General features: G+C 44.2%; 1 protein-coding gene and 1 long non-coding RNA gene across 3 annotated transcripts; one reads left to right on the forward strand and one right to left on the reverse strand.

The window, feature by feature from the left end:
- Nucleotides 1-2,243: 2,243 nt before the first annotated feature.
- On the reverse strand, nucleotides 2,244-16,843 carry ARL13A (ADP ribosylation factor like GTPase 13A). Of its 2 annotated transcripts, none has more exons than XM_053374253.1 (10): nucleotides 16,704-16,843; nucleotides 15,393-15,512; nucleotides 14,018-14,088; nucleotides 12,643-12,892; nucleotides 9,993-10,098; nucleotides 8,653-8,858; nucleotides 7,325-7,418; nucleotides 5,747-5,963; nucleotides 4,327-4,425; nucleotides 2,244-3,232 (listed from the first exon to the last, which is right to left on the reverse strand). In XM_053374253.1, the coding sequence occupies exons 1-10, from the start codon at nucleotides 16,718-16,720 to the stop codon at nucleotides 3,156-3,158; spliced, it is 1,257 nt and encodes a 418-aa protein (XP_053230228.1). In that variant the 5' UTR covers nucleotides 16,721-16,843; the 3' UTR covers nucleotides 2,244-3,155. The 2 variants fall into 2 exon arrangements, with proteins under 2 accessions (XP_053230228.1, XP_053230227.1); XM_053374252.1 differs by having other exon boundaries at nucleotides 5,747-5,966.
- Nucleotides 14,906-17,490, forward strand: LOC128406687 (uncharacterized). Its single transcript, XR_008328578.1, has 2 exons — nucleotides 14,906-15,485; nucleotides 16,814-17,490. It is a non-coding gene; the product is annotated as an uncharacterized LOC128406687 (long non-coding RNA).
- The last annotated feature ends 4,552 nt before the right edge of the window (nucleotides 17,491-22,042 follow it).

Consider the following 22,042-nt stretch of genomic DNA (forward strand, 5'->3'; position numbering starts at 1 on the left):
GACTATCTGTCATATATGATCTAGTTGAGATTTCTGCATTGAAGTGGGTTAGACTAGATTACCATTGGTGTCCCATCCAACTCTACCGCTTTATGCTTCTTTCCACATAACAAATTATCAAACCATATAATCACCTACATACTTTTCCCCTCCCCCCAGGACTTCCTTCAGCTTCTCTCCCTGGTTTCACTGCACATATTTTCTCTGCATGTTATAAAATTGTATATATCCTTACATATCTTTCCATCATGTTATCAACAATAAATTTGTGTATGTTTATTCAAAACCTGCCAAGGAGTCCAGTTAATTTTGTTGTGTTTTTAAATAATTTGTATAACGTTCCCATTCATCCTTAAAGTCACAGTTGTCCTTGTCTCGCAGTTATGTCAATTTAGCCAGTTCTGCATAATTCATCAATTTCTCTTGCCACTGTTCTTTTGTCGGGGTTTCCTCATTCTTCCATCCTTGTGCTATCAAGATTCTTGCCGCTGTTGTAGCATACATAAATAAATTCTTTGTTTTTCTTGGCAGATCTTGTCCTACAATCCCTAACAAAAATGCTTCTGGTTTTTTTTTTACAAATGTCATTTTAAACATATTCTTCAATTCATTATATATCATTTCCCAAAATTTTTAAATTTCTTTACATTCCCACCACATATGATAAAAAGTGCCTTCTTTTTCTTTACATTTCCAGCAAATGTTAGAGCTGGTTTTATACATTTTTGCTATCTGTACTGGTGTTATATACCATCTATACATCATTTTCATATAATTTTCTTTCAGAAGGGAACAATTTGTACTGCTGTATGATTCTATGTTCAATCAAGCCACATTTGTGCTGTTTTAGGTTTATGGAATCCACAGAGGCTCTGGCAGTACTCCAACAGAAGACTGTTTCGGCCTCTGAGTACTCCCCATAGTTGAACATTTAGTTTTTTAATTTATTTAACAAGAATTATATCCCACTTAATAATAATAATAATAAACCCTCTCTAAATGGCTTACACAAAATAATATAAAATATTCACAAGAAAATATCAATAAAATCGACAAACTTTAAAAGTAGACACAATAAAATTTTGAAAGTACAGATGAAACCAACTGTTTTGAAAAACAATATACAAAATAAAATATCATTTGGTACAGGTAATGGTCCTAAGGGAGTGCCCACTTGTCAATCACAGTTGGACATAAAGGATAAGGCAATTTCTAAGGGTATCCAGAACATTGATCCTTTCTTCCTTTCATGACAAATATGATGCCTGCAAACTCTCCCTCTTCATAGGATGAGTTTTACTCAGTGAGCATTTATGTAAACTCATCTCCACATTTGTGCTTTAATGTCAATTTCAGGTAGACTTATGCTGGTTCATGCCATGCACATCAGTCGTCATGTTGTGATGGGATGGATATGAATTGTTTCACTGACATTCCCTCCCCTCAACTAGCCTTCGAAAGATTGTTACTGCTTCCAGAAGTAATGTGACCATATCTGCTTTCCACACCTGAACAATTGTGAAACCATCCAACAACTAGGTAGTCACACAATGTGCTTCCTGATGTCTACACAATGGAGTGATGCAAATTTATATTGCATTTCCTCAAATAAGAATGAGAAGAAGTGGAGAATAACTTCAGAACATGTGTTGGATATGTATGATGTTGTGTGACAATTTGGAAAACGTCCGCACTTGCTGTGCACAGAATGCTCTTTAAAATTTGATGTGTACACAGCCCAAATCTTATTGAATTCTAATTTCACAGAAGTGTCTGGGAGACAGGGAGAGAAGTATTGAATGTGTGTATGTTATACAGTGGTACCTCAAGTTAAGAACTTAATTCATTCTGGAGGTCTGTTCTTAACCTGAAACTGTTCTTAACCTGAAGCACCACTTTAGCTAATGGGGCCTCCCGCTGCCACCACGCCACAGCCGCACGATTTCTGTTCTCATCCTGAAGCAAAGTTCTTAACCTGAGGTAATATTTCTGGGTTAGTGGAGTCTGTAACCTGAAGCGTATGTAACCTGAAGCGTATGTAACCTGAGGTACCACTGTATGTGAGAATAGATGCATGTGGGTATAATGTGTTCATGTGTATGAATGCAAAATTGTATTTGTGTGTGGATGTAAATAAGTGTGTGTGTGTGTGTGTGAGAGAGAGAGAGAGAGAGAGAGAGAGAGAGAGAGAGAGGGGAGTGGCCCCGCCTCCACCCACCTTTTGCAATGGCTCTTGTGGCTCATGAAAAGTTAGCCATCAAAGAAATGAAAAAGGTTCTTCTTGACTCTGAGTATATTTCACTTCTCCATCGCTGCCCCAGAGCCACCCAGGGCCAACTCAGCTATTAGGCAGAATGAGGAAACCAGCTCAGGCAGGAAATGCTGGGAGGCAGGGAACAGCAGCAAGATTCTGGGGAGCTGTGCGCACATGTGGCCTACAATGTGCTCCCTAGGCAAGTCTGCTACCTTCAGGCATGGTGGAGATGCTGTTTTGTTGCCAATGCTGAAGGAAGATTCAACCACCAATCTTGTTCGGCTTCTTGTGTAGAATAGGGCGCGGCGGACACATCATCTTGTCTTCTGCCTCAGGTAGCAAAATGACTTGGAGGAGGTCTGAAGGCACCCCACTCTTCTACTTCTGAGACCAGGGATGCATCCAGTTGCCTTGTTAGTGGAGCATTCATCCTGATTTCGTTGCAGGAAAATTAGCTGCCATTGGCTATTTAACGAGGATTTGTTATGTTTTGCTTCCATGAAGTTAAGATGATCCTTTTGTCAAAACTAGCATTATCCCACACATTCCAGTGCCTTTCCCATTGCTTATTGCAAAAGAAGTTCAGTGTTTTGAGGGAAGCGGATTTGTTGCACAAGACCTCTTATAATTGTACAACTTTACTTTGCCAGTATTTGATTTAACCCCCTCGAAAACAGCGACAGGCAGGAAGCTCCCTAGCTTTCCATTTGGGGAGGGCTCTTTCCGTCGACTACCAACTGTATGCTAACACCTGCCCCTTTAAACACCTTGCAACATCTTGCAGAGAAAGATGAGCTTGGAACACCTCAGAATCAGGTTTGGCCTCGCTGCTGCAGTTTCTTCAATTCTCTTAGTACCACTTTGAATCCCCAGTCCCAAGGGAAAGTGTGGAGCACCTCATTTAGGGAGTGGTTGTAGACTGTGGCTTCCGGCCCTGTGGCTGCATTTTCAGAGCCAGCATGGCTCTCCGATACAAATCTGTGGAAGAAGGAGCCATGGATGAAACAGGGTGACCACTTACAGATTGCCAGAAAGAGGAAAAAAGAGGACATACATTTGCACAAAGTGGGGAAGATTGTGACCAGGAGTCTGCTCAGTCTGCAATGCCTGCTGCTAACTGTTTATGGGAAACTTCACTGGCCTCTGGAAGTTCTCCCTTTTTATGGTTCTTTAACTTTCAAGAATTTTGAAGCAGACAGCCCTTCAGACAGGGGACCATCCTCTGTAAAGCAGGACACAGTCACCATGGGCTGATCTAATTACTTTTTCTTAACTGTTATACATACAAAGGAAATAACAAGACCTCTAGTCCTACACAAATCAAAAGTGGAGTCCCTAAGGCAGCTAGATGGCCCTTTGTCCGCCTCCTTCCAGCAACTCTTGCACCCAAGCAGGTGCCAAATGTATTTCTCTGCTTTCCTTTCCATCAGGGAGGCTGAGAGGGATGGTCTTGTTCTCTGGGCATCACGGGACCTCCACACTGCCCAGGCTTGTGCCCTGGGGAGATCACTTTGGCACTGCTAACACAGTGGTCTGACTTCATTCCTAGAGGTGCACACGAGTGCCTCTCAAGACAGATGAATGCCAACAACAACAGGTGCCTCAACAGGTGGGATCATATAAATCTGACAACTATTTAAGAAGATGCATACCCTGGTTATCCACCCAAGGATGAACAAGACAGCTAAGTAAATGGTTAGTCTAAAGTAGGAATGGGCAAATATGTAAAAGCTGGGTTCTCTCAGTTTATAATTTTTCTAGCCTTGAAAATTTATTTATCCACATTTCTACATAACGTGGCAAGTCCTCACGAACATTTTTCAGCATTTTAGTGAGAAATTCTCCCTTATACACTTGTTTTGTATGCAATTCTGCCTAATCCTGCTTCCACCTCAGTATGGAAGCATTGCCACAGGACTTCACATTTGCCCACAATCTGGCTCAAGACCCTAAAATACACAGAGCTTTTGTTTCCCCCCAAAGCTAATCAAACTTATTTGTTGCTTTAATGAGTATCCTTGATATTTTGCAACTCTTCCCACAAACCCCTTTCCTAGCTGAGTAAGACGTACCAAAAGTGCTTGATAGGTGCTCGTTTGGCTGGGTCTGTGATGATTCCTGAGATTTGACTTTATTTTTCAGTCTTTTATTTTTCTTCTTTGTGCTTTGTCCTGAAAAAAAAGAAGAAGTAGGGAGGGGGGGAATGGAATAAATTCTCTGGTTTGCAAGCCACAGTAAACTATGGTTTGATCTATAGGTACTGGTTCAGGAGGACAGAATTAACCAGAATCCCATATTTGTGCTACAGACTCAAACCTGATTTCAGAGCCACATCATAGTAACTAGCAGGGACAGAAGGATCTGTCAGTAGTGGTTCTCTCAATCTCTCATTTTTCCAATCATAAATTCAGTTCTCTGCATATATGTAGCATTTACACACATATTTTTTTAAAGGAATCCTCATGAAAATTCACCAGCGTTTGGGGAGCATGGCTAGCCAAGGAGCTAAATGGCAGCATAGTTTACTGTCTAATTGCCTAAGGACTACTTTGATGCAGAGAAGACACATACAATTCTAAAACTTTATTCCTGCTCTGGCAGACTAAAGCCACACAGACTCCAGGGTCCAAAAAAGAAGTAAGCAAGACTCAGTATTCAAGAAGAAATTGACGAATCCTTCTTTCAGGCCTCAGATTCAGAGATGGTCAAGGGAGGAATGAGAACACAAAAAGGCATGAAAATTCAAACAACCGTGGAGGAAGACAAAGAATCAGACTACTACATAAGCAAGATAAGGAAAGCTCCTGTCTCAGATCGGGCAGAGCTTTCAAACAGAAATTTAAATATCTATCTGGGCAAATTGCCGACTGGACTAATAAAAGCACTAGAGCTAAACCTAGAACTAAACAACCAGGTGGACATTCAAATGCTACAAATGGCAACAGAAGATCTGGCCCTAAAATTGGAGGAACAATCTGATTGAGAAATTAGATTTTGTTTCCCCCCAGTGACAGCATGATGGTTCATCCTTGTCCACCTTCCCTATAAAAGGTGGTGTGAAACAGGGCTGTGTTCTCACCTTGACTCTCTTTGGCATATTCTTCTTCCTGTTGCTCTCCAATGCCTTCAGCTCAGCTGAGGACAGTGTGGACTTCTATTCAAGAGTGATGGAGGCCTGTCCATGCCAAGATGAAAGCACGGCAGATCTTTACCTGCGAGATGTTGTTTGCAGCTGACAGCGCACTCTGAGGAAGTTCTACAGAGACTCACTCAACCCTGAAGCTCACTGAAGTGATCTTGGGCCAGTCACTGTCTCTCAACCCTAACCTACCTCACAGGATTGGTGTGAGGATAAAATGGAGAGGAGGAGCACTACCTGTGCCACCTCAAGCTCTTTGGAAGAAAGGTGGGATGGAAATATAATACTGCTACTTCTTCTTCATCGTCATGCTTCTAGCGTTTCTCTCATGTTTCTAAGAAATCTATGTTTACCTGCTGGGGGTGCAGCTGTTTCCAGAACTCTGGGGTTCTCTTGGGCAACCTTGTTGCTGGGACGGCAGACAGTGACACCTCCCACTTTGCTCCCACTTCCTGCTGCTTTTGCACTGTCATCTTCTGTCAAGGTATTCTCCGACTGCACCAAACCTTTCTTCTTCACCTTCAGCTTTAATTTCCCTTTCTTTTTCTTGGAGGCCACCGGCATTTCTTCCTGCTGAGCAGAAACAAAGTGCGTGCGTGTGAGAAAAAGCCCTGTCTCTGGGAATGCTTTCAGAAAACGTGGCACAGAAAATGTCAGGAACATAGGAAGCTGTATAACTGAGCTAAACAATTGGTCCATCTAGCTCAGTAACGGACTGGCAGCAGCCTTTCACACTTTCAGGAAGGAATTATAAGTTGCACTGGCCAACTTGTAAATGCCAAGGATTGAACCTGGGTGTTTCCGCCTGGAAAGAAGGTTCTGTGCCATTGAACTATGGCCCTGCGTGCTATGGATGCTGGAGAATTCCAATGAAAATGGAAACTGCCAATGTTCACCTACAGTGGTACCTCTGGTTACGTACTTAATTCGTTCCGGAGGTCCGTTCTTAACCTGAAACTGTTCTTAACCTGAAGCACCACTTTAGCTAATGGGGCCTCCCGCTGCCGCCGCGCTGCTGGAGCACGATTTCTGTTCTCATCCTGAAGCAAAGTTCTTAACCCGAGGTACTATTTCTGGGTTAGCGGAGTCTGTTAGTGGAGCCGGAAGCGTATGTAACCTGAAGTGTATGTAACCCGAGGTACCACTGTATTCATCTCATGTCCAGAACAGCAAATACAATTGGCATTCACTGTTGCTGCTGCTTTGAGCCTGCAAACAATACATAATTGATTACGTACCCCCCTCCCACATTTGCATTGCATTTCCTTTGCATTGAAATGAATGCGGTGGAATAGCATGATGACAACATAACGTATTTTTCGCTCTATAACACGCACCCGACCATAACACGCACGTAGTTTTTAGAGGAGGAAAATCTGTAGGCATGCCACCCGTAGGCATTTCCTCCATAACACGCACAGACATTTCCCCTTACTTTCTAGGAATAAAAAAGTGAGTGTTATGGTGCAAAAAATACGGTAATTTACATAATTTGTGGAATTAATTACATAGATCACATAAATTATGTAGTTTTGCCATGGCGGACAGTGAGATAAGCAACAGCAATTTTGATGGAAGATGAGCTGCTGAAATGAATGCAAGGTGGAATGGAACAGAAAATGATGCCTTTTTGCATCCCCATTGCCCACACATGGATTGTTCTTGACTTCCTGATCATGAGTTTGTTTGAGTGAAACGACCCATGATTTCTGGCTCAGATGTAATGCTAAGGCAGGAATTGTGATCTGTTTCTCCCCAGTGCTAGCAAGGAGCAAACTGGGTGCAAATGGTTCACATGTGGTAAATAATTAACTGTGGTTTATCGTGATGTCTAAACCTGCCCATTATGCAACTAATTAATTTTATGAAACACTGCATCTTTAAAAGTGTAAAATTCCTGGCAGACAAAATATAGCAGAATCGCCAGTTACCTGGGAGGGGATATTCTGGGGCAGCTTTGTGGGTTTCTTTTCCTCCATCTTGGCATTTCCTCCTTGGCTGCACTCTCTTCTGGCCAATGACTCCCTAAAAGCAGATGTAATAAATTATTCAAAAGATACACATATGTACATATTATTCTATTCCTTCAACTTTGAAACTAAGCAGTGGTGCTAAAAACAGCTCTGCCATCTTCTATGTCTATGTGGTACAACAAATAAATGTAGTTTTTGGAGAACTTGGTCTCTATTCAACTGCAGATCTACTGGTCGACCCTTGAGCAAATCAGGTGCAATCCCTACTATGTATTTAAAGCACTTTAGAAACACATGGGTTCCCTCAAATAACCCTGGGAGTTGTAGTTTACATAACTACATTCCAGCACCTTTAACAAATGACAGTTCCTAGGATTCTTCAGGAGAAGGTGATGTGCTTTAAATTTGTGTTAAATATATGGTGTCGATGTGGCCTCACTGTTTCTCACCCTCAGTCAATGTCAAGTAATTGCTGCTGTTTGGGTAGTAATTTCTGTCTCTGGTCTTTCAGCATGTTCCATTTGCTCTACTTTTTAGGTCTGTGGGCACACACTTCATTTTACCAAGGAATCTGGGTAAAAACCAGATCCAATAGAATTAAGCTGAGCTTTGAAGACCACATACAGCTGAAAAAGGAAGTGGGAAAGAGCACCACTCTGTCAACTTCCTTCTTAATCTCTATGTACTTTTAAAAGAAGAAATAGGCAAGCACTCTCTTTACCTTATGGCCAAGAGGGCAGTGTGTGTGGGGGACACAGAGGTTTCGTTGGCCCCAAGGTAAGACCTCAAGGGTCCTATTGGAACCTTGGGTGCCATGTTGTTGACTCCTGCTTCAGTTTCCGCTCTAATTGTTCCCTTCTTGTCTTTTCCCCCTTTGCCAGCTTGTTCTCTGTTCAGCTTTTCATCACCTTGCTCTTCCCCCTTCTCTCTCTTCACCACCCTGTACTAAGCAATCTTCTTATAAACTGACCTTTGTTTTCGTTTCTCACCATTCTGCGCCCCTCCCATATGCATTCTAGGAACATAAAATGTAAGCTGCTTTATACAGTACTGAGTCAAACGATTGGCACATCTACCTCCATATTGTCAATGTTGACCAGCAGCGGCCCTCCAGGATTTCATACAAGAAATCTTCCCCCACCCTTATATAGAAATCATGGGGATTGAACCTAGGACCTTCAGCATGTAAAGCAAGATGCTCCAGCACTGAGCTATGGTCCAACCCCCTCTAAGATCTTAAGAGTAGGCATTACACACAGCATAGGCTTGCAGGAAGAAGGAGGAACCTGGCTTCTGATGTCCTGTTCCTGGATTTCTGTACTTTCTTGGATACCTCCTGCTCTAGTGACACTTGCTGTTCAGGACTGTCTTCCTGGATGCGACCACACAGCACACTGTAGTTGGTGGCAATTGTACGCAATAGCCAATGTAGCCCTTGAACGATGGTCCAGCATTGGATTTTGGGAAGCCTTTTGGAAGCTGAACATGGTTCCTGTAAGATGAAGGTAGAGGACAGCCAGTCTGAAAACGCAGCTCTCCCACTCAAGGCAAAGAAAGTGGAGGAGTTTGTGAGTTGGCAGATGGATGCCAACAACATAACCATAATACCTATGGGAGGTCTTTTACAAGAAACTCTGGCAGGCTCTCTCTGGTGGCATGTTGAGACCAGCAAGCAAAGGGGAGACATTTCCTGGTGCAATGCAAAACCTGCTAAATGACAAGGGAAATTGATGTACTGTAGATGAACCAGCTTGCTGCAAGAAGCCACTTTCTGCCAAACAACCATCAATATGTTTTCTATGCATCAGGAGTTGTTAAGTAAATAAAAACAAAAACAAACAAACAAATAAAACTTTATTGTCACTACACCACCTGTGTGCAGTGAAATTAAACAAGCCCCCCCCCACTCAGTCTTGTTCGCGCTCTGTGTGCTTGTCAGAAGTCAATTGCACAACTATTTTTTTCTCCCATTCAGCAGCCCAACAGCCCACGGATAAAAACTGTCCCTTAACCTGTTGGTGCGGCTGACTATACTTCTGTATCTCCTGCCCGAAGGTAGGAGCAAACTAGACCTTATGTGAGCTAGATACTGCTAAGATAGTGCTGAATTCCAGGGCCAACCCACCCAGGAGGCAAGAGGAGGTGTCCGCTTGCTCTCAGTTAACTCCTACCTGCTTGCCTTCTTACAACCTGTGCAGGGGGGGGTCACTGGCTGTTATCTCTACCCTTTTTAGTCTTCTGGTTGCCTTTGTGCAACCACAGGGAGCTGGATGTGGGCAAAACTAGAATTATTTGGCTCCATCTGTCATGGCTTCTGAGTCTGCCGACTGGTGTCTTACCAGTCCTAATGGCCACCAGCCTCCATTATTCCAGGTGTCGTGGGACTACAACTCCCATCATCTCTGACTGCAAGGACTTCCTGTCCAGATCTCTCTGACCCAATTTCCTCAATTCCACTGGGCAAGAATTAAAATGGGATATGTAATCTGAACAAGAGGAAGTAACAGTCTGTACAAACTCCATGGAAATGATCATCATGAAGGGCAGAGTGGACAAAAGGGAGACTTCCTTTCCAGCCCTTGTGAAGAATAGCCAACCTGTGTAAAGAGGGTATCATTTTACTTACAATTCGACACAACGACTTGTTTTCATTCACCAACTTTTCCAGAGACAGGCACTCAATGATCTCACAGGGCAAGAGAGCATCCAGTTTGTCCTGCTTGTTTGCCAGCCTTGAACCATTCACATAGAATTTTGAAAACAGAACAGACGGAAAGGCAAGATTCCATTAGCAAACAGCACACTCACTGTTGTAACTATACCATTTAAAAAAGCAATAGGGAACCTTTGGCCATTCAGATGTTGTTAGACTACATGTCCCATAACTGCTGTCCATTGGCCATGCTGGCTGTGGCTAGTGGGAGTTGTAGTACAAAGGTGAAAGGTTCTGTCTACTTCTCAGTTTCTTCTTTTTCCAATTTTACATCCATCAGTGAAAATTTATCCTAATAATATAACTCTATTTTGTATGCTCCCCCTCCCCACAATAGCTCCATTTTTATGCACGCTTTCCCACATTGTTTGTTTGGAGAACTGCATCACAAAATTTGGGTAAGAATGGATTATGAATAATTGCTGTGTTTTTGTTCACATATTGTTTTAGAAAGTGCAAACTTGATAAACTGAGCTTTAAAGCTTTAAATGTGTGCTGAATCAAATTTATGCTCTATCCCGAAGTCCAACAACATCTGCAGGGCACCAGGTCCACTATGCAGTATTGAATGGGCAGATTCACACGCTTAAAGCACATTTAACACACATTTAAAGCACATGACTTCCTCAAAGGAATTCTGGGAACTGAAGTTTACCCCTCACTGAGCTACCATGCCCAGCACACTTAACAAACTACAGTTCCCAGGATTGTTTTTTTGGGGGGGCAAGCTATGTGCTTTAAAGGTATGGAGTTGATGTGACTTTAGGCTTGATAAAAGACTACTAATAACTTTGAAATTTTGCCAGTGTTATTCCATGGGTGCTAAGAGGGCCCAAAAAGATGAAGTGATGGTCAGAGATGACTCATCCCGATTTACCCTTTCTTGTTAGGAAAAGGGTTAGGAAAGTGCTAAACTGTCTATCCCTGCTTCCAGACCATGGGTAGGCAAACTAAGGCCCAGCCCAATCACCTTCTAAATCTGGCCCGCGGATGGTCCGGGAATCAGCGTGTTTTGACATGAGTAGAATGTGTCCTTTTATTTAAAATGCATCTCTGGGTTATTTGTGGGGCATACGAATTCGTTCACCCCCCCAAAAAAATATAGTCCAGCCCCCCACAAGGTCTCAGGGACAGTGGAGCGGCCCCCTGCTGGAAAAGTTTGCTGATCCCTGCTCCAGACTGTCATTATTTTGTGGGAAGGATTAAAGCACATAGTAGCAAATTAGGTCTGCACAATTAAAGTCGATTAAAGCACTCTGCTGCTGTAGTACAATAAATCCATTTTAAAAAAAGAAAATAAAAGAAAGGAAAGGGGTGACCTTTTTTAGTCAGGAAAGTGATGGGGGAAGGCACGGAAAGGTGTGGGATAAACAAATTATTAATGGGAAGAAGACATATAAACATCCCACACCCAAATCAGGATGAATGCTATTTGTTGTATCACTGCCTCATCAAACAAATTAGAATGGATGCTCAAGAAAGAGTGGACACTGTACACCCTCCACAATAGCTTGTGCAAGCAAACCAGGATGAATGGTCAGTAAATATCTGGAGGAGCTCCAGAACTCTGTAAGGTAACAGTATTTGGCTGTAGGGAGCAGCACCTGTTTCCCGTAAGACCTACTATGGGAGTCATGGACTTTTGGAGCATTTAACCTGCACCTCCAACTATGCTCTCTCTCTGTGTGTGTTTGTAGATAAACACAGATATGACAAAACACCAATGAGCCTCCAGTGGCTTCCTTCAAAAGGGAACTAAAACCTGGCCCCTGGAACTTTTCACTGATCACAGAAGTGGGCTGAGTGTAGGCTTATTGAGATGGCTTGGAGATACATCGTTTCCCATGTAAACTGGCTTGTGGATCTGATCATGACTTGGAAGGTATAAAACGACTCCCTTTACTGCTCTCTGTGGCACTTTGTAGTTGCCTCGGATCAGTTCTGCCTGCAACCTCTCTTTCATGTCAGTGGATATAACATGCCCAGCATCTGATGTCATATATAATGTCAAGTTTATGGCAGGTGGAGGTAGCTTGGCTGAAATGGCCTCATGGGCCTAAAGAGGAATCCTAGGTAAAGGGACCCCTGACCATTAGGTCCAGTCGTGACCGACTCTGGGGTTGCGGCGCTCATCTCGCTTTATTGGCCGAGGGAGCCGGTGTACAGCTTCCAGGTCATGTGGCCAGCATGACTAAGCCACTTCTGGTGAACCAGAGCAGCGCACGGAAACGCCATTTACCTTCCCGCCAGAGCGGTACCTATTTATCTACTTGCACTTTGACGTGCTTTCGAACTGCTAGGTTGGCAGGAGCAGGGACTGAGCAACGGGAGCTCACCCCATCACGGGGATTCGAACCGCCGACCTTCTGATCGGCAAGTCCTAGGCTCTGTGGTTTAACCCACAGCACCACCCGCGTCCCAAAGAGGAATCCTAGTGGGTCTAATAAAACAGGGGAGGGGGGAGAGGAGAGGGGAGAGAAATCTCCACCCCTGTTTTACACCCATTCATTCACCACAGGGTACAAAGGAAGGAAGGAAGATGCCAGGAGAATCAGTATCTCACAGTAACAGAGGCTTTCCTGAAACTTTGGGGTGCCCCAGAACACGGGAGAGAGTCTTCTTGGCCTCTTCCATCCTTGCCACATCGCTGGAGTCAAGCACAAAGATAATCCCATGTGCAGTGCTGTATTGGTCCCTCCAGGATCCCAAGGACTGCTGTCCACCAGGCAGGTCAATGAGGGACACCTCAAACCTGTCCACCCTGAGTGCTGTCTGGTTTGGCTTCGTGATGGGAAGAACTTCACAGGAGAGGACTGCAAACAAAAGTAGCAAGAGCAAACGAAACAAGAACAACGGGCATCAGTCTCAAGTAAAAATACAGGTAAGGTCATACACCACAGGAGCTTTCCTCTAATTTCCAGAAAAAATATAGGAAGTTGCAAGGAGGACCTGATATAAAATGTTGCACAGTGAAGCATTCCTGTTCAGCTCCTTCCTCTAGGATACACCATTGTATTTGCCCACTCAAGCTCTGTTTCCCATTATATTCCCTTGACAGTCGGCATACACTCAGGCTGTGTATGCATCCATGCATTTAAAGCACATTTATTCCCCCAAACAATACTGGGAACTGTAGTTTGTTGGAAATTGTACCTCTGTGAGGGCTTAACCACAGGTCCCAATATTTTTGTTTGTGTGCTTTAAATATATGGCATGTATGCAGCCCAAGTCCTTATTATATTGTTTTGGTAGTCTCCCAGTTTTCTGTTCTTTTGCAAACTTTGGGGTTTCCCCAAGCCTACTGATACTACTCTCTTGGCCATAGGTATTGCCATTTTGGCGGTTTGAGCAATGGTACTCACAGCCCAAACATTGGGAATTAAGGGAATAATAGAGCTTTACTATTTAAGTGACGGTTGTACAGAGTAATGTGTCAGGTCAGCCAGTGCGTACAGGGCTCACAGGCAGCTGAAATCAGCAACAAGGGTTATAGGTTGATGCTGAGACTCAGGTCTACCTGACAGCTAGTCTCCTAGAACTAAACCATGTAAGACTGGCTGAGGAATGTTATATGAAAGAAAGGCCTTCAGCACAGGCTGAGGACTCATTCACACTTCCTTTTGCGCCGCATCTCTAGGCACAAGTCTGGGCCTCCCAGGTCTATGTCCCAGCATGTTTTACTGCTGAATCAGAGCAAATGGATTGCTGCTTGCTCCGATTCGGTGGTAAAACATGAGTTTTCCTTGGGAAAGGACCAGAACGGAACAGAATACTCAGACACAGACCTGGAAAGCACGGACCTATAAACTCAGAGCAAAGGTTAAGTGTGGATGAGCCTTTAGAGACACTCCTGTCAGCTCTACTGGGCACTGAGTTCAGGTTCTGGAGTGGAGGAGCTGGAAAGCTTAGCTGACATTAAGTTCTGCTCAGCAACTCACCTCTCTGGATTTCTTTCACCAGGGAACTTTTTCCTGCGCTGTCTAGGCCAAGGACAAGGATGGTCACTTTCCTGATGGGAAAGAGAAGGGTCATGTAAAGATGCAATCTGGCAACACCTTTGCAGGGAGGGAGGATTAGAGTCCCCATAGTAAAGTGAAATCCAGATGAAAAAGCATGGGCTGGCCTTTGGATGACGTTTTGTTGCAGGGGACACTGTGAGGAACTATTTTGTTGCAGAGGGAGACCGTGAGAAACTATTGCATGGAAACACCTTTAAAAAACACACACAACTGCTTTGTGCACACATTCCACCCTTCCTCTCCATCCCTATGGCTGCGCTTTTTTGTTAAGAAAGATGCATGGCAAGTCCTAAGCACGCCGCTTCAAAAATGTAATTATTGTAATGAGTACTTTGGCCCTGAAGCTCTCCACAGTGGGACTAATAGTTCTTCCGAAAAAAGTTTACAAGCCATCGTTTTGTGAGGAGAATTACCATTGATGTGAAGGGTCTGTTTTATTTCTCTCCTCTTCCCCCCACCACCCCACAACAGGTACAGGAGTTCTCTGTTTAAGAACGGCAGGCAAAAATGAATCAGAGCAAATATTTCCTCATCATTGCGTTGCCATTCTGAGGGAACATGGCATACTCATCCCCCCTCTTTGTGAAAATGTGGCATGCGTAGTAGCATAGTGCAGGCCTTCTGTGTTGCTATAGTGATTTTTTGTGGGGCGCAGGCCTAGTTGAAAGGGCAACATATACTTGGAACAGAAGTGGATGGAAGCACGAAGTGCATCACTTGGCAACCAGCAGGGCTTCAGCTTATTGCCTTAGCAACCTTTGTTTGGCACTATGCAAACAAACCAGAATTCAGTGGTCGTATAAAGCTGGGAGAGAGATGTATGGTGAGTCTCTCGTTACCCAGAATGCCCTGCTTGCTTAGGCGCTAAATGCAGCAGTTCCTTAAAAAAAGGAAAAAGATATTGAGGCTAATAGCAGGACCAGACCAAGACATTTGCTGTCTGAGGAAAAGAACAAGATTGTGCCGTCTCCCAGTTCCACATGCAGAAGTCAACGCTTTTCGTTGCGATGTTAAATCATTACTGTTCTCTCACCAAAGAGTACTTTCGTCAAACTTGGGGCTTGACTTCCAGGATTCCAACAACTAGTCCTGGGGCTGCCACCACATGTTACTTTCATCCTCCTTAGTATGTTACCCTTGTAGAAATCCATAGGAATGGGGATGGGGACAAAGTTAGTTAGCTCAACCTGTGGCTCCATCTACAACTGGCTTTGCCTTCACCTACCACTGACTTCTCAGCCTTCTTCCCCACCAGTCCCACAGGGCACCAGATATCCTTGCTCTCCAGATTTACCTCATTGGCTCTTGGATAGCCTGCAGCCAAGACCAGCAGTAAGAGAAGAGGTGAAACATACTCCAGCAAACCACAGAGATGAACAGGGGCAGGGTGAGTCTCTGGCTTTCCCCCGCCGTCCTTGAAGAAAAATAGCAAAGCAACAACAATCCTGTTGTAAGATTTTCTTCCCTTAGAAAAATGGGGGGGGGGGATGCTTTACTGGTGGCTATGTGCGTACTTTAGTATAGGGCAGGTTGATGGCTTAAAATAAATAAATAGCAGACTTTAGATTTTAACTAAGACCCCAGGATCTATCAACGGAACCCAGTACAAAACACATGCTTAAAATCAAAGATTTTGGACTCCACAATTTTGTTTTGAATAGCAGAACTGAATGGTGCTCTCTCAGTCTTTCCACACACATGAGAACATAAGAACACGCCTGCTAGATCACGCTAGTGCCCCATCTAGTCCACCACAGTCAGATGCTTGTGGGAGACATGCAAGCAGGGCATCAGTCACCTGAGCACAGCAGCAGTCTCCCCTCCTGAAGTTTCCAGCAATTGCTATTCAGAAGAATTACTGCCTCCAGTTGTGGAGGAAGATCATAGCCATGAAGGCGAACAATCATTGATAGTCCATTTCTCTGTCAAATCCTCTTTTAAAACCATAAGACTTGGTGGCCATCGCTGCCTCTCATGGGGGTGAGTTCTGTAGTTTAACTGTGAACCAGGTGAAGTAGTACTTTTATTTTGTCTGCCCTGAATCTTTTAACATTCATCTTCATTGGAAGCCCGTGAGCTCTAGCGTTAAAAGGGAACAGCTTTTCTCTGTCCACCTCCTCCATGCCACGCATAATTCTTTATATACTGGTATCATGTTGCCTCTTACTCAGCTCTTCTCTAAGCTATGCCACCCCAAGTGCAGTGAGTATACCTGTATATTATGCACTTGTAATCTATCCTGGGACCTTGGTCCCAGGATAGTATACCTGTATATTATGCACTTGTAATCTATCCTGGGAATGCAGATTTTTATTTATTAAAAAAAACCTTATAAATAAATACATCCTTTCCTCAAATCTCTCTTTAAAAAGCTCTTTACATGGACTTGGATCCAGGGTTTGGCTCTTACAGATTGATGGTCCCTTGCTTCACACACTGTATCTCCCCTTTCCTCTTGAAGACCATCTCCCAACGGTCAGTTAGGCCTAACCTAACAGAAAGCCATGGCCAGGAATATATTTCAAATATGTGTGGCTAGCAAACCAAGGCAGGCTGAAGAATTCCTATTAGGTCAGGAGGGTGAAATTAAAACAGAAACTCTCACCTCTTTCTTGCTTTCATGTGTTGCTCTTCCCTGTTGATGGCTCCGCTGCATCCAGCTAAACTTAATCTGGATTTAATGTATTCACCATCCCTTGTTTCTGTAATCCCAAGGACATCCAAGGGAGGAAAAACGGCAAATCCAAAGGACTGTCAGTTTGAAGGCCTTGCTTCTTTATCCAGAAATGGCAAGATGTGTGTGAGAAGGTGCCTACAATTTCCTGTGCGGGCTATGCCCCGAGTGTCTGAGGAAAGGAGCAATCAGATTTCTCACTTGTTTTAAATGGCTTGAGGAAATGGAACACACCAATTGGGCAGTTCAGCAAATCTCTTGTAATGGATCACATCACGGTTCAGTCAGTCATGTGTTGGTTTAATCCTGGGATTGACCTCTCTGCACCTGCAGGAAAGCACAGCCATTCATTCTACAGTCATTCTGAAACTTCCTTATTTGCAGACAACAGTCAGTCAGTGTACTGGATAGATCAGAGATGGGGAACTTGTTGTCCTGCATAATTTGTTGGACTACAATTCCCATTACCCCTGATAATTGTCCATGCTGGCTTGAGGTGATGGGAGTAGGAGTCCAGCAACATCTAGAGAGCCGCAAGTTTTGTATTCTTGGGAGAGAGAGTCTTGGACAAGTGGGCAATGGCAGCAGGAGAGCCACTGTGAAGCAATTTAAAAAGCAGAGACAATACATCGAAAAGCTTCAGTGTACATAAGACCAATTCATAAAGCAGCATCGATGACAATACAAACATATTGGCAAATAAATTTTAATAAATGAACTACGCTTGGGTGCCCTTTTACATGATTAATTTTAGCATGTTTCATATTATATTCTCACTCTGGGAAGCTCAGGGTGGTACGTGGTATTATCCTCTTTATTGTGCATGAGGCGAGGTGAAGCCATTTGCCTTGGGTGGCAGATCTGACCCCCTCCCTGCCACCACTGTTGTGCAGGTGACAGCCCTGCTGGGGCTTTGCGTGTGCCACCCACAAAGTGCCATTGCCCTCACCCCTGCTGCTGTGCCCTCATTGCTGTACCCTTGCAGCAGCAGCTGGATCATGGCAGCAGCACAGGTGCAGCTGCAGGTGAGTTGTGGTGGCAGGGCTGGCAGCAGTGTGAGCACAACAGCAGAAGCAGGGAGAGGGTGGGACAGGACTGTTGGGATGTTCTGTTCCACCTTAAGAAACAGGCATGATTGTTGTGTGTCACATGTCTGTTTACACTCCAGCTCAGTATGCTGGGAACTTCTGTTTGTGTACAGTGGTACCTCAGGTTCCATACGCTTCAGGTTACATATGCTTCAGGTTACACACTCCGCTAACCCAGAATTAGTGCTTCATGTTAAGAACTTTGCTTCAGGATAAGAACAGAAATTGGGCTCCAGCGGCACAGCGGCAGCAGGAGGCCCATTAGCTAAAGTGGTGCTTCAGGTTAAGAACAGTTTCAGGTTAAGAACGTGTTAAGTTGTGGGTGAACATATCAGACGACACAGTGATTCTTCAAACAGCTCTTGTTTATTCACAGGTCAGAACAGAACAGAACTGAACTGAACTGAAGGGTTCAGCCAGCCTGCTTCTATAGAGCTCCGCTAGAACACAACAGTAACCACTTTCTGTAACTATCCAATCACTGAATGTCACTTTCAATCCCTTATTTGCATATGTTGACCTGAGTGAAAACTATCTACAGTATCCCCCTGCTGGCCCAGGGTGAGAACTTCAGTACATAACAGAACAGACATCCGGAACGAATTAAGTACTTAACCCGAGGTACCACTGTATAGCTTTCTGTTTTGCTTTGGACACGAAGGAGATCAGACATGTTTTCCTTTTGTCCTGATCTACCCTGAATAAACCTGCTTGTAAATATGCTCACACAGCCTCTTGTGCCACTTCTGTCTGTGCAGTGTTTATTCTGCTGAATTGTGTGCTCAGTCTTCTGAAGCCTGGGCACAGATTCATGCTGCACCAAGGGCCGGAGTTTGCCCGGCACACCAGCCAGTGGGCTGGAGCCAGCTGGGGGCCTGCCAATTGCCCTGGTTTCCTTGGGTGTATGCCAACAAGGGCAGAGGCTCAGATTTGTGGGTATCATTGGGGCAGGGGCATGGGTGGGGGAATTTTGCCTACAGGGGTGAAATGTATTGAGCCAACCCTGCAAACTAGACTAGTCGGGCACTGGAGAAAGGTGGTAAAATCAGAAAAGCTAGAAGATGAGAGTGCTATAAAACTAGTTAACTGTGAGGGATTTGAGCAGATTAAAGTTGTGTCCTAGATAAAGTCTGCTGTGCTGAAGGGCAGTGAGAAGAGGGGGGGGGGACAAAAAATAGTGGAAGACTGTGGTGTAGTATAGTGATTAGAGCGGAGGTGGCTCTCATGCCAAAAGCTCTGTGAAAGGAATCGTGTCAGACTTTTGCAAAAACAATCTTTCCTTCTCCCAGCAGAATGTTGGGCAAGGAGGGACAGAGAGAGGAAGAGAAAGGGTTGTCAGAAAGAGACAGGTGTCAGGAAGAGTGAGAGAAGAGAGGTGCCCCCCTCCTGGATTTCACCCTGCCCAATACTGTCTTCAGCCCCACAGAACACCAGTATGCAGCTGATATATCACCCCACAAGGTAATGTGGGCTCTGAGAGATTAAAAGGTTGTCCACCCCTTGCTTACAGCGTTTGGCTATAAATCTTCCAAGGAAAGTAGTTTGAAAAGCAAAATGAAGTCCCTACACAGGTGGGTGGCCTTGATGGGGTTGTCACTTTCTCTCACACAGAACTGGTGCATATTTAAACTATGTGTGTGTGTGCATGCAGGGTTGAGCACAGCGCACTTTATGGGAAACAATTTAGATGCATTAAAATCTGCTGGGAAATGAGTTCTGCATTAGACAGGAAGAAGACTCACACTTTGGCTAAACTCCAGACTAAAATCAGAAGCCAATAATGGTGTCACATTAAACCATGGTTTATTTTAAACTGGGCTTGAAATGTGAATGAGCTGCATGCTGGTAAACACAGCTCAAAAGGCAATGCTTTGGTCCTCCCCAACTTCTGTATTTAATGAAGTAGTAAAGGACAAGCCAGAGATAGGCATTACATGCAAACCAGTCCTTGCAGTTAATTTGAGGAAAAGAGCTATAGCTATAGCTGCAAATTATAACATAGATAATTGGTGGGGAGGGGGTCCCCCCTGCACTTCTCCTTTCCCCTCTCCCAATTAACCTCTGTCTCCATTGACCGCCTCCATGACATCACTAGGGCCTGCCTCTGTGACATCACCGGTAGCCGCCCCTAGGTCTCAGGTTTGGAACATGAAATCTCAGTGTCTGGGATACTCCTTATCTGACACCCCTAACAATAACTGGTTGTGAGAGTTAGCATGCAAATGAACATCCAATATCTTGTTTTATTGTTATTAATATGCTTACTTAAATGTTTATTTTCTCATTAACTGTTATTTTTAACATTTGTATTGCTAAATGCTTGTGAAAGAAAGAAAAGTAAGAGGTCTCTAAAGAAACCAGTTTGGCTGCATAAGGAGCTTACAAATGAGCTGAAATTTAAGAAGGGTGTATATAATAAATGGAAGAAAGGGGAAATCACAAAGGAGAAGTATACACAAGTAGCCAGCAGTTGCAGGGAGAAGGTCAGGCAGGCAAAAATTCAGAATGAGCTCAGGCTTGCAAGAGAGGTTAATAATAATACAGTAATAAAAGGTGTCTTTGGCTGTGTTCAAAGCAAGAGGAAGAACAAGCAAGTAGTAGGTCCTCTGTGTCTAGAAGATGGAGAAATGCTATTGGGTGGAACTACTCAACACCTACTTTGCCTCTGTCTTCGCCAAAAAAGGAAAGCAATGCCCAACGTGGTGATAACAAAATAAATGATGGACCAGATGACCCTTGGGATCCTTCCAACTCTGCAATTCTACAACTCTGTTATTCTGTGTGGGTGCAAGTATGTAGAAAGATCTGGCTTTTGCATGGCTTGAATTTAGTCTACTGTACAAAGGAAAGAGTCACATCCATTATACTGTGTATTTCTGCTTCTGGCTATGTCCATCATTTGTATGTGGCTCCCAGATGGCTGCCCACAAGGGCAGCTGTCTCTTGGGTTGGAAAAGGTACCACACCCTACATGCCCTACATGTTACCTACCTTACTTCATTTGGCAGGGGCCACTTGCAACAGCACTTCTGAAGAGCATCCTTAGGTTTGGGCAAGGTGTTTGCATCTGTCTGTCTCAAGAGGCAATGGAAGAGTGTGCCATCTGAGGTGGTTGGAGAATTACAGCACCTGCTGTGGCTGTGGAGACCAGTATGGGAGAGACACATTTTATTGCAGCTGGGACAGATGAAAGCATCCAGTTTTGCTGTGACAGATGCACCATGGCTTTTCTTCTCTCTGTGCTCCACCTAGTGGTCATTTCTCCTCTGATCACTGCTGTGGATACAGGGCCTGACTGTCTGTCTCCTGGCACAGCAGTCTTCTGCAAGTGACTCCTACACAGTGGAGAGGGGGGATGTTTAATGTTACCAGGCTTCATGTCATGTTGCAGACAACTTTATAATGTAGAGTTAGTCTGCCAAGGGGCCTGGTGTCTGATGTCAGCTCTCCACAAAGCACGTCCTTGGGGATTCTGCCATCTTCCATTCTGTGTACACGATCAAGCCAGCATTGACCTTGCTGAGACAGAAGTGGGAGCATGTTGGGAATGTGGACTTGGAAGAGCACATATTTGTTTGAGACTCTGTCCTGCCTTGTGATAAGAACATGACACACTTTTATCTTAGCATGGAGACATTCCAGGTTGAACAGAACAAGACCCCAGTTGCCCCTTGAATGGAAATCCACACCGTCTTCAGTTGAGGTGAAGGCACAGGAGACAAACAGGGGCAAGAATATGCTAAAGAGAATTGGGATGAGAACACAGCCCTGTTTCACATTGCTCTTTATAGGGAAGGCACCTGAGGACGAACCATCATACTGGATGGTGCCATGCATGTTCCCATGGAAGGACACAATAATCTTGTGGAGCTTAGGTGGGCATCCTAAACTGCTGAGCAGTGTGAAGAGTCCTTTTCAGCTGACAGGGTCAAAGGACTTTATCAGGTGTGTGATGGTGATGAACAAGGGGCATCTTTTCTCCTGTAGCTATGAGTAAATCACATTGACAGACCCTCCAAACTGTCCCTATTTTCCAGGGACATTCCTGATTTAGAGAAGCCATCCTGGTTTCTGATTTGATCCCATAATGTCCCACTTTCCCTTAGGATGTCCCTATTTTCCTTGGAGAAATGTTGGAGGGTATGGAGTTATCTGATCCCCAAGGTGTCTGAAGGCAATCCT

Source organism: Podarcis raffonei, chromosome Z (assembly GCF_027172205.1).
Source record: "Podarcis raffonei isolate rPodRaf1 chromosome Z, rPodRaf1.pri, whole genome shotgun sequence".
NCBI classification, from domain to species: domain Eukaryota; kingdom Metazoa; phylum Chordata; class Lepidosauria; order Squamata; family Lacertidae; genus Podarcis; species Podarcis raffonei.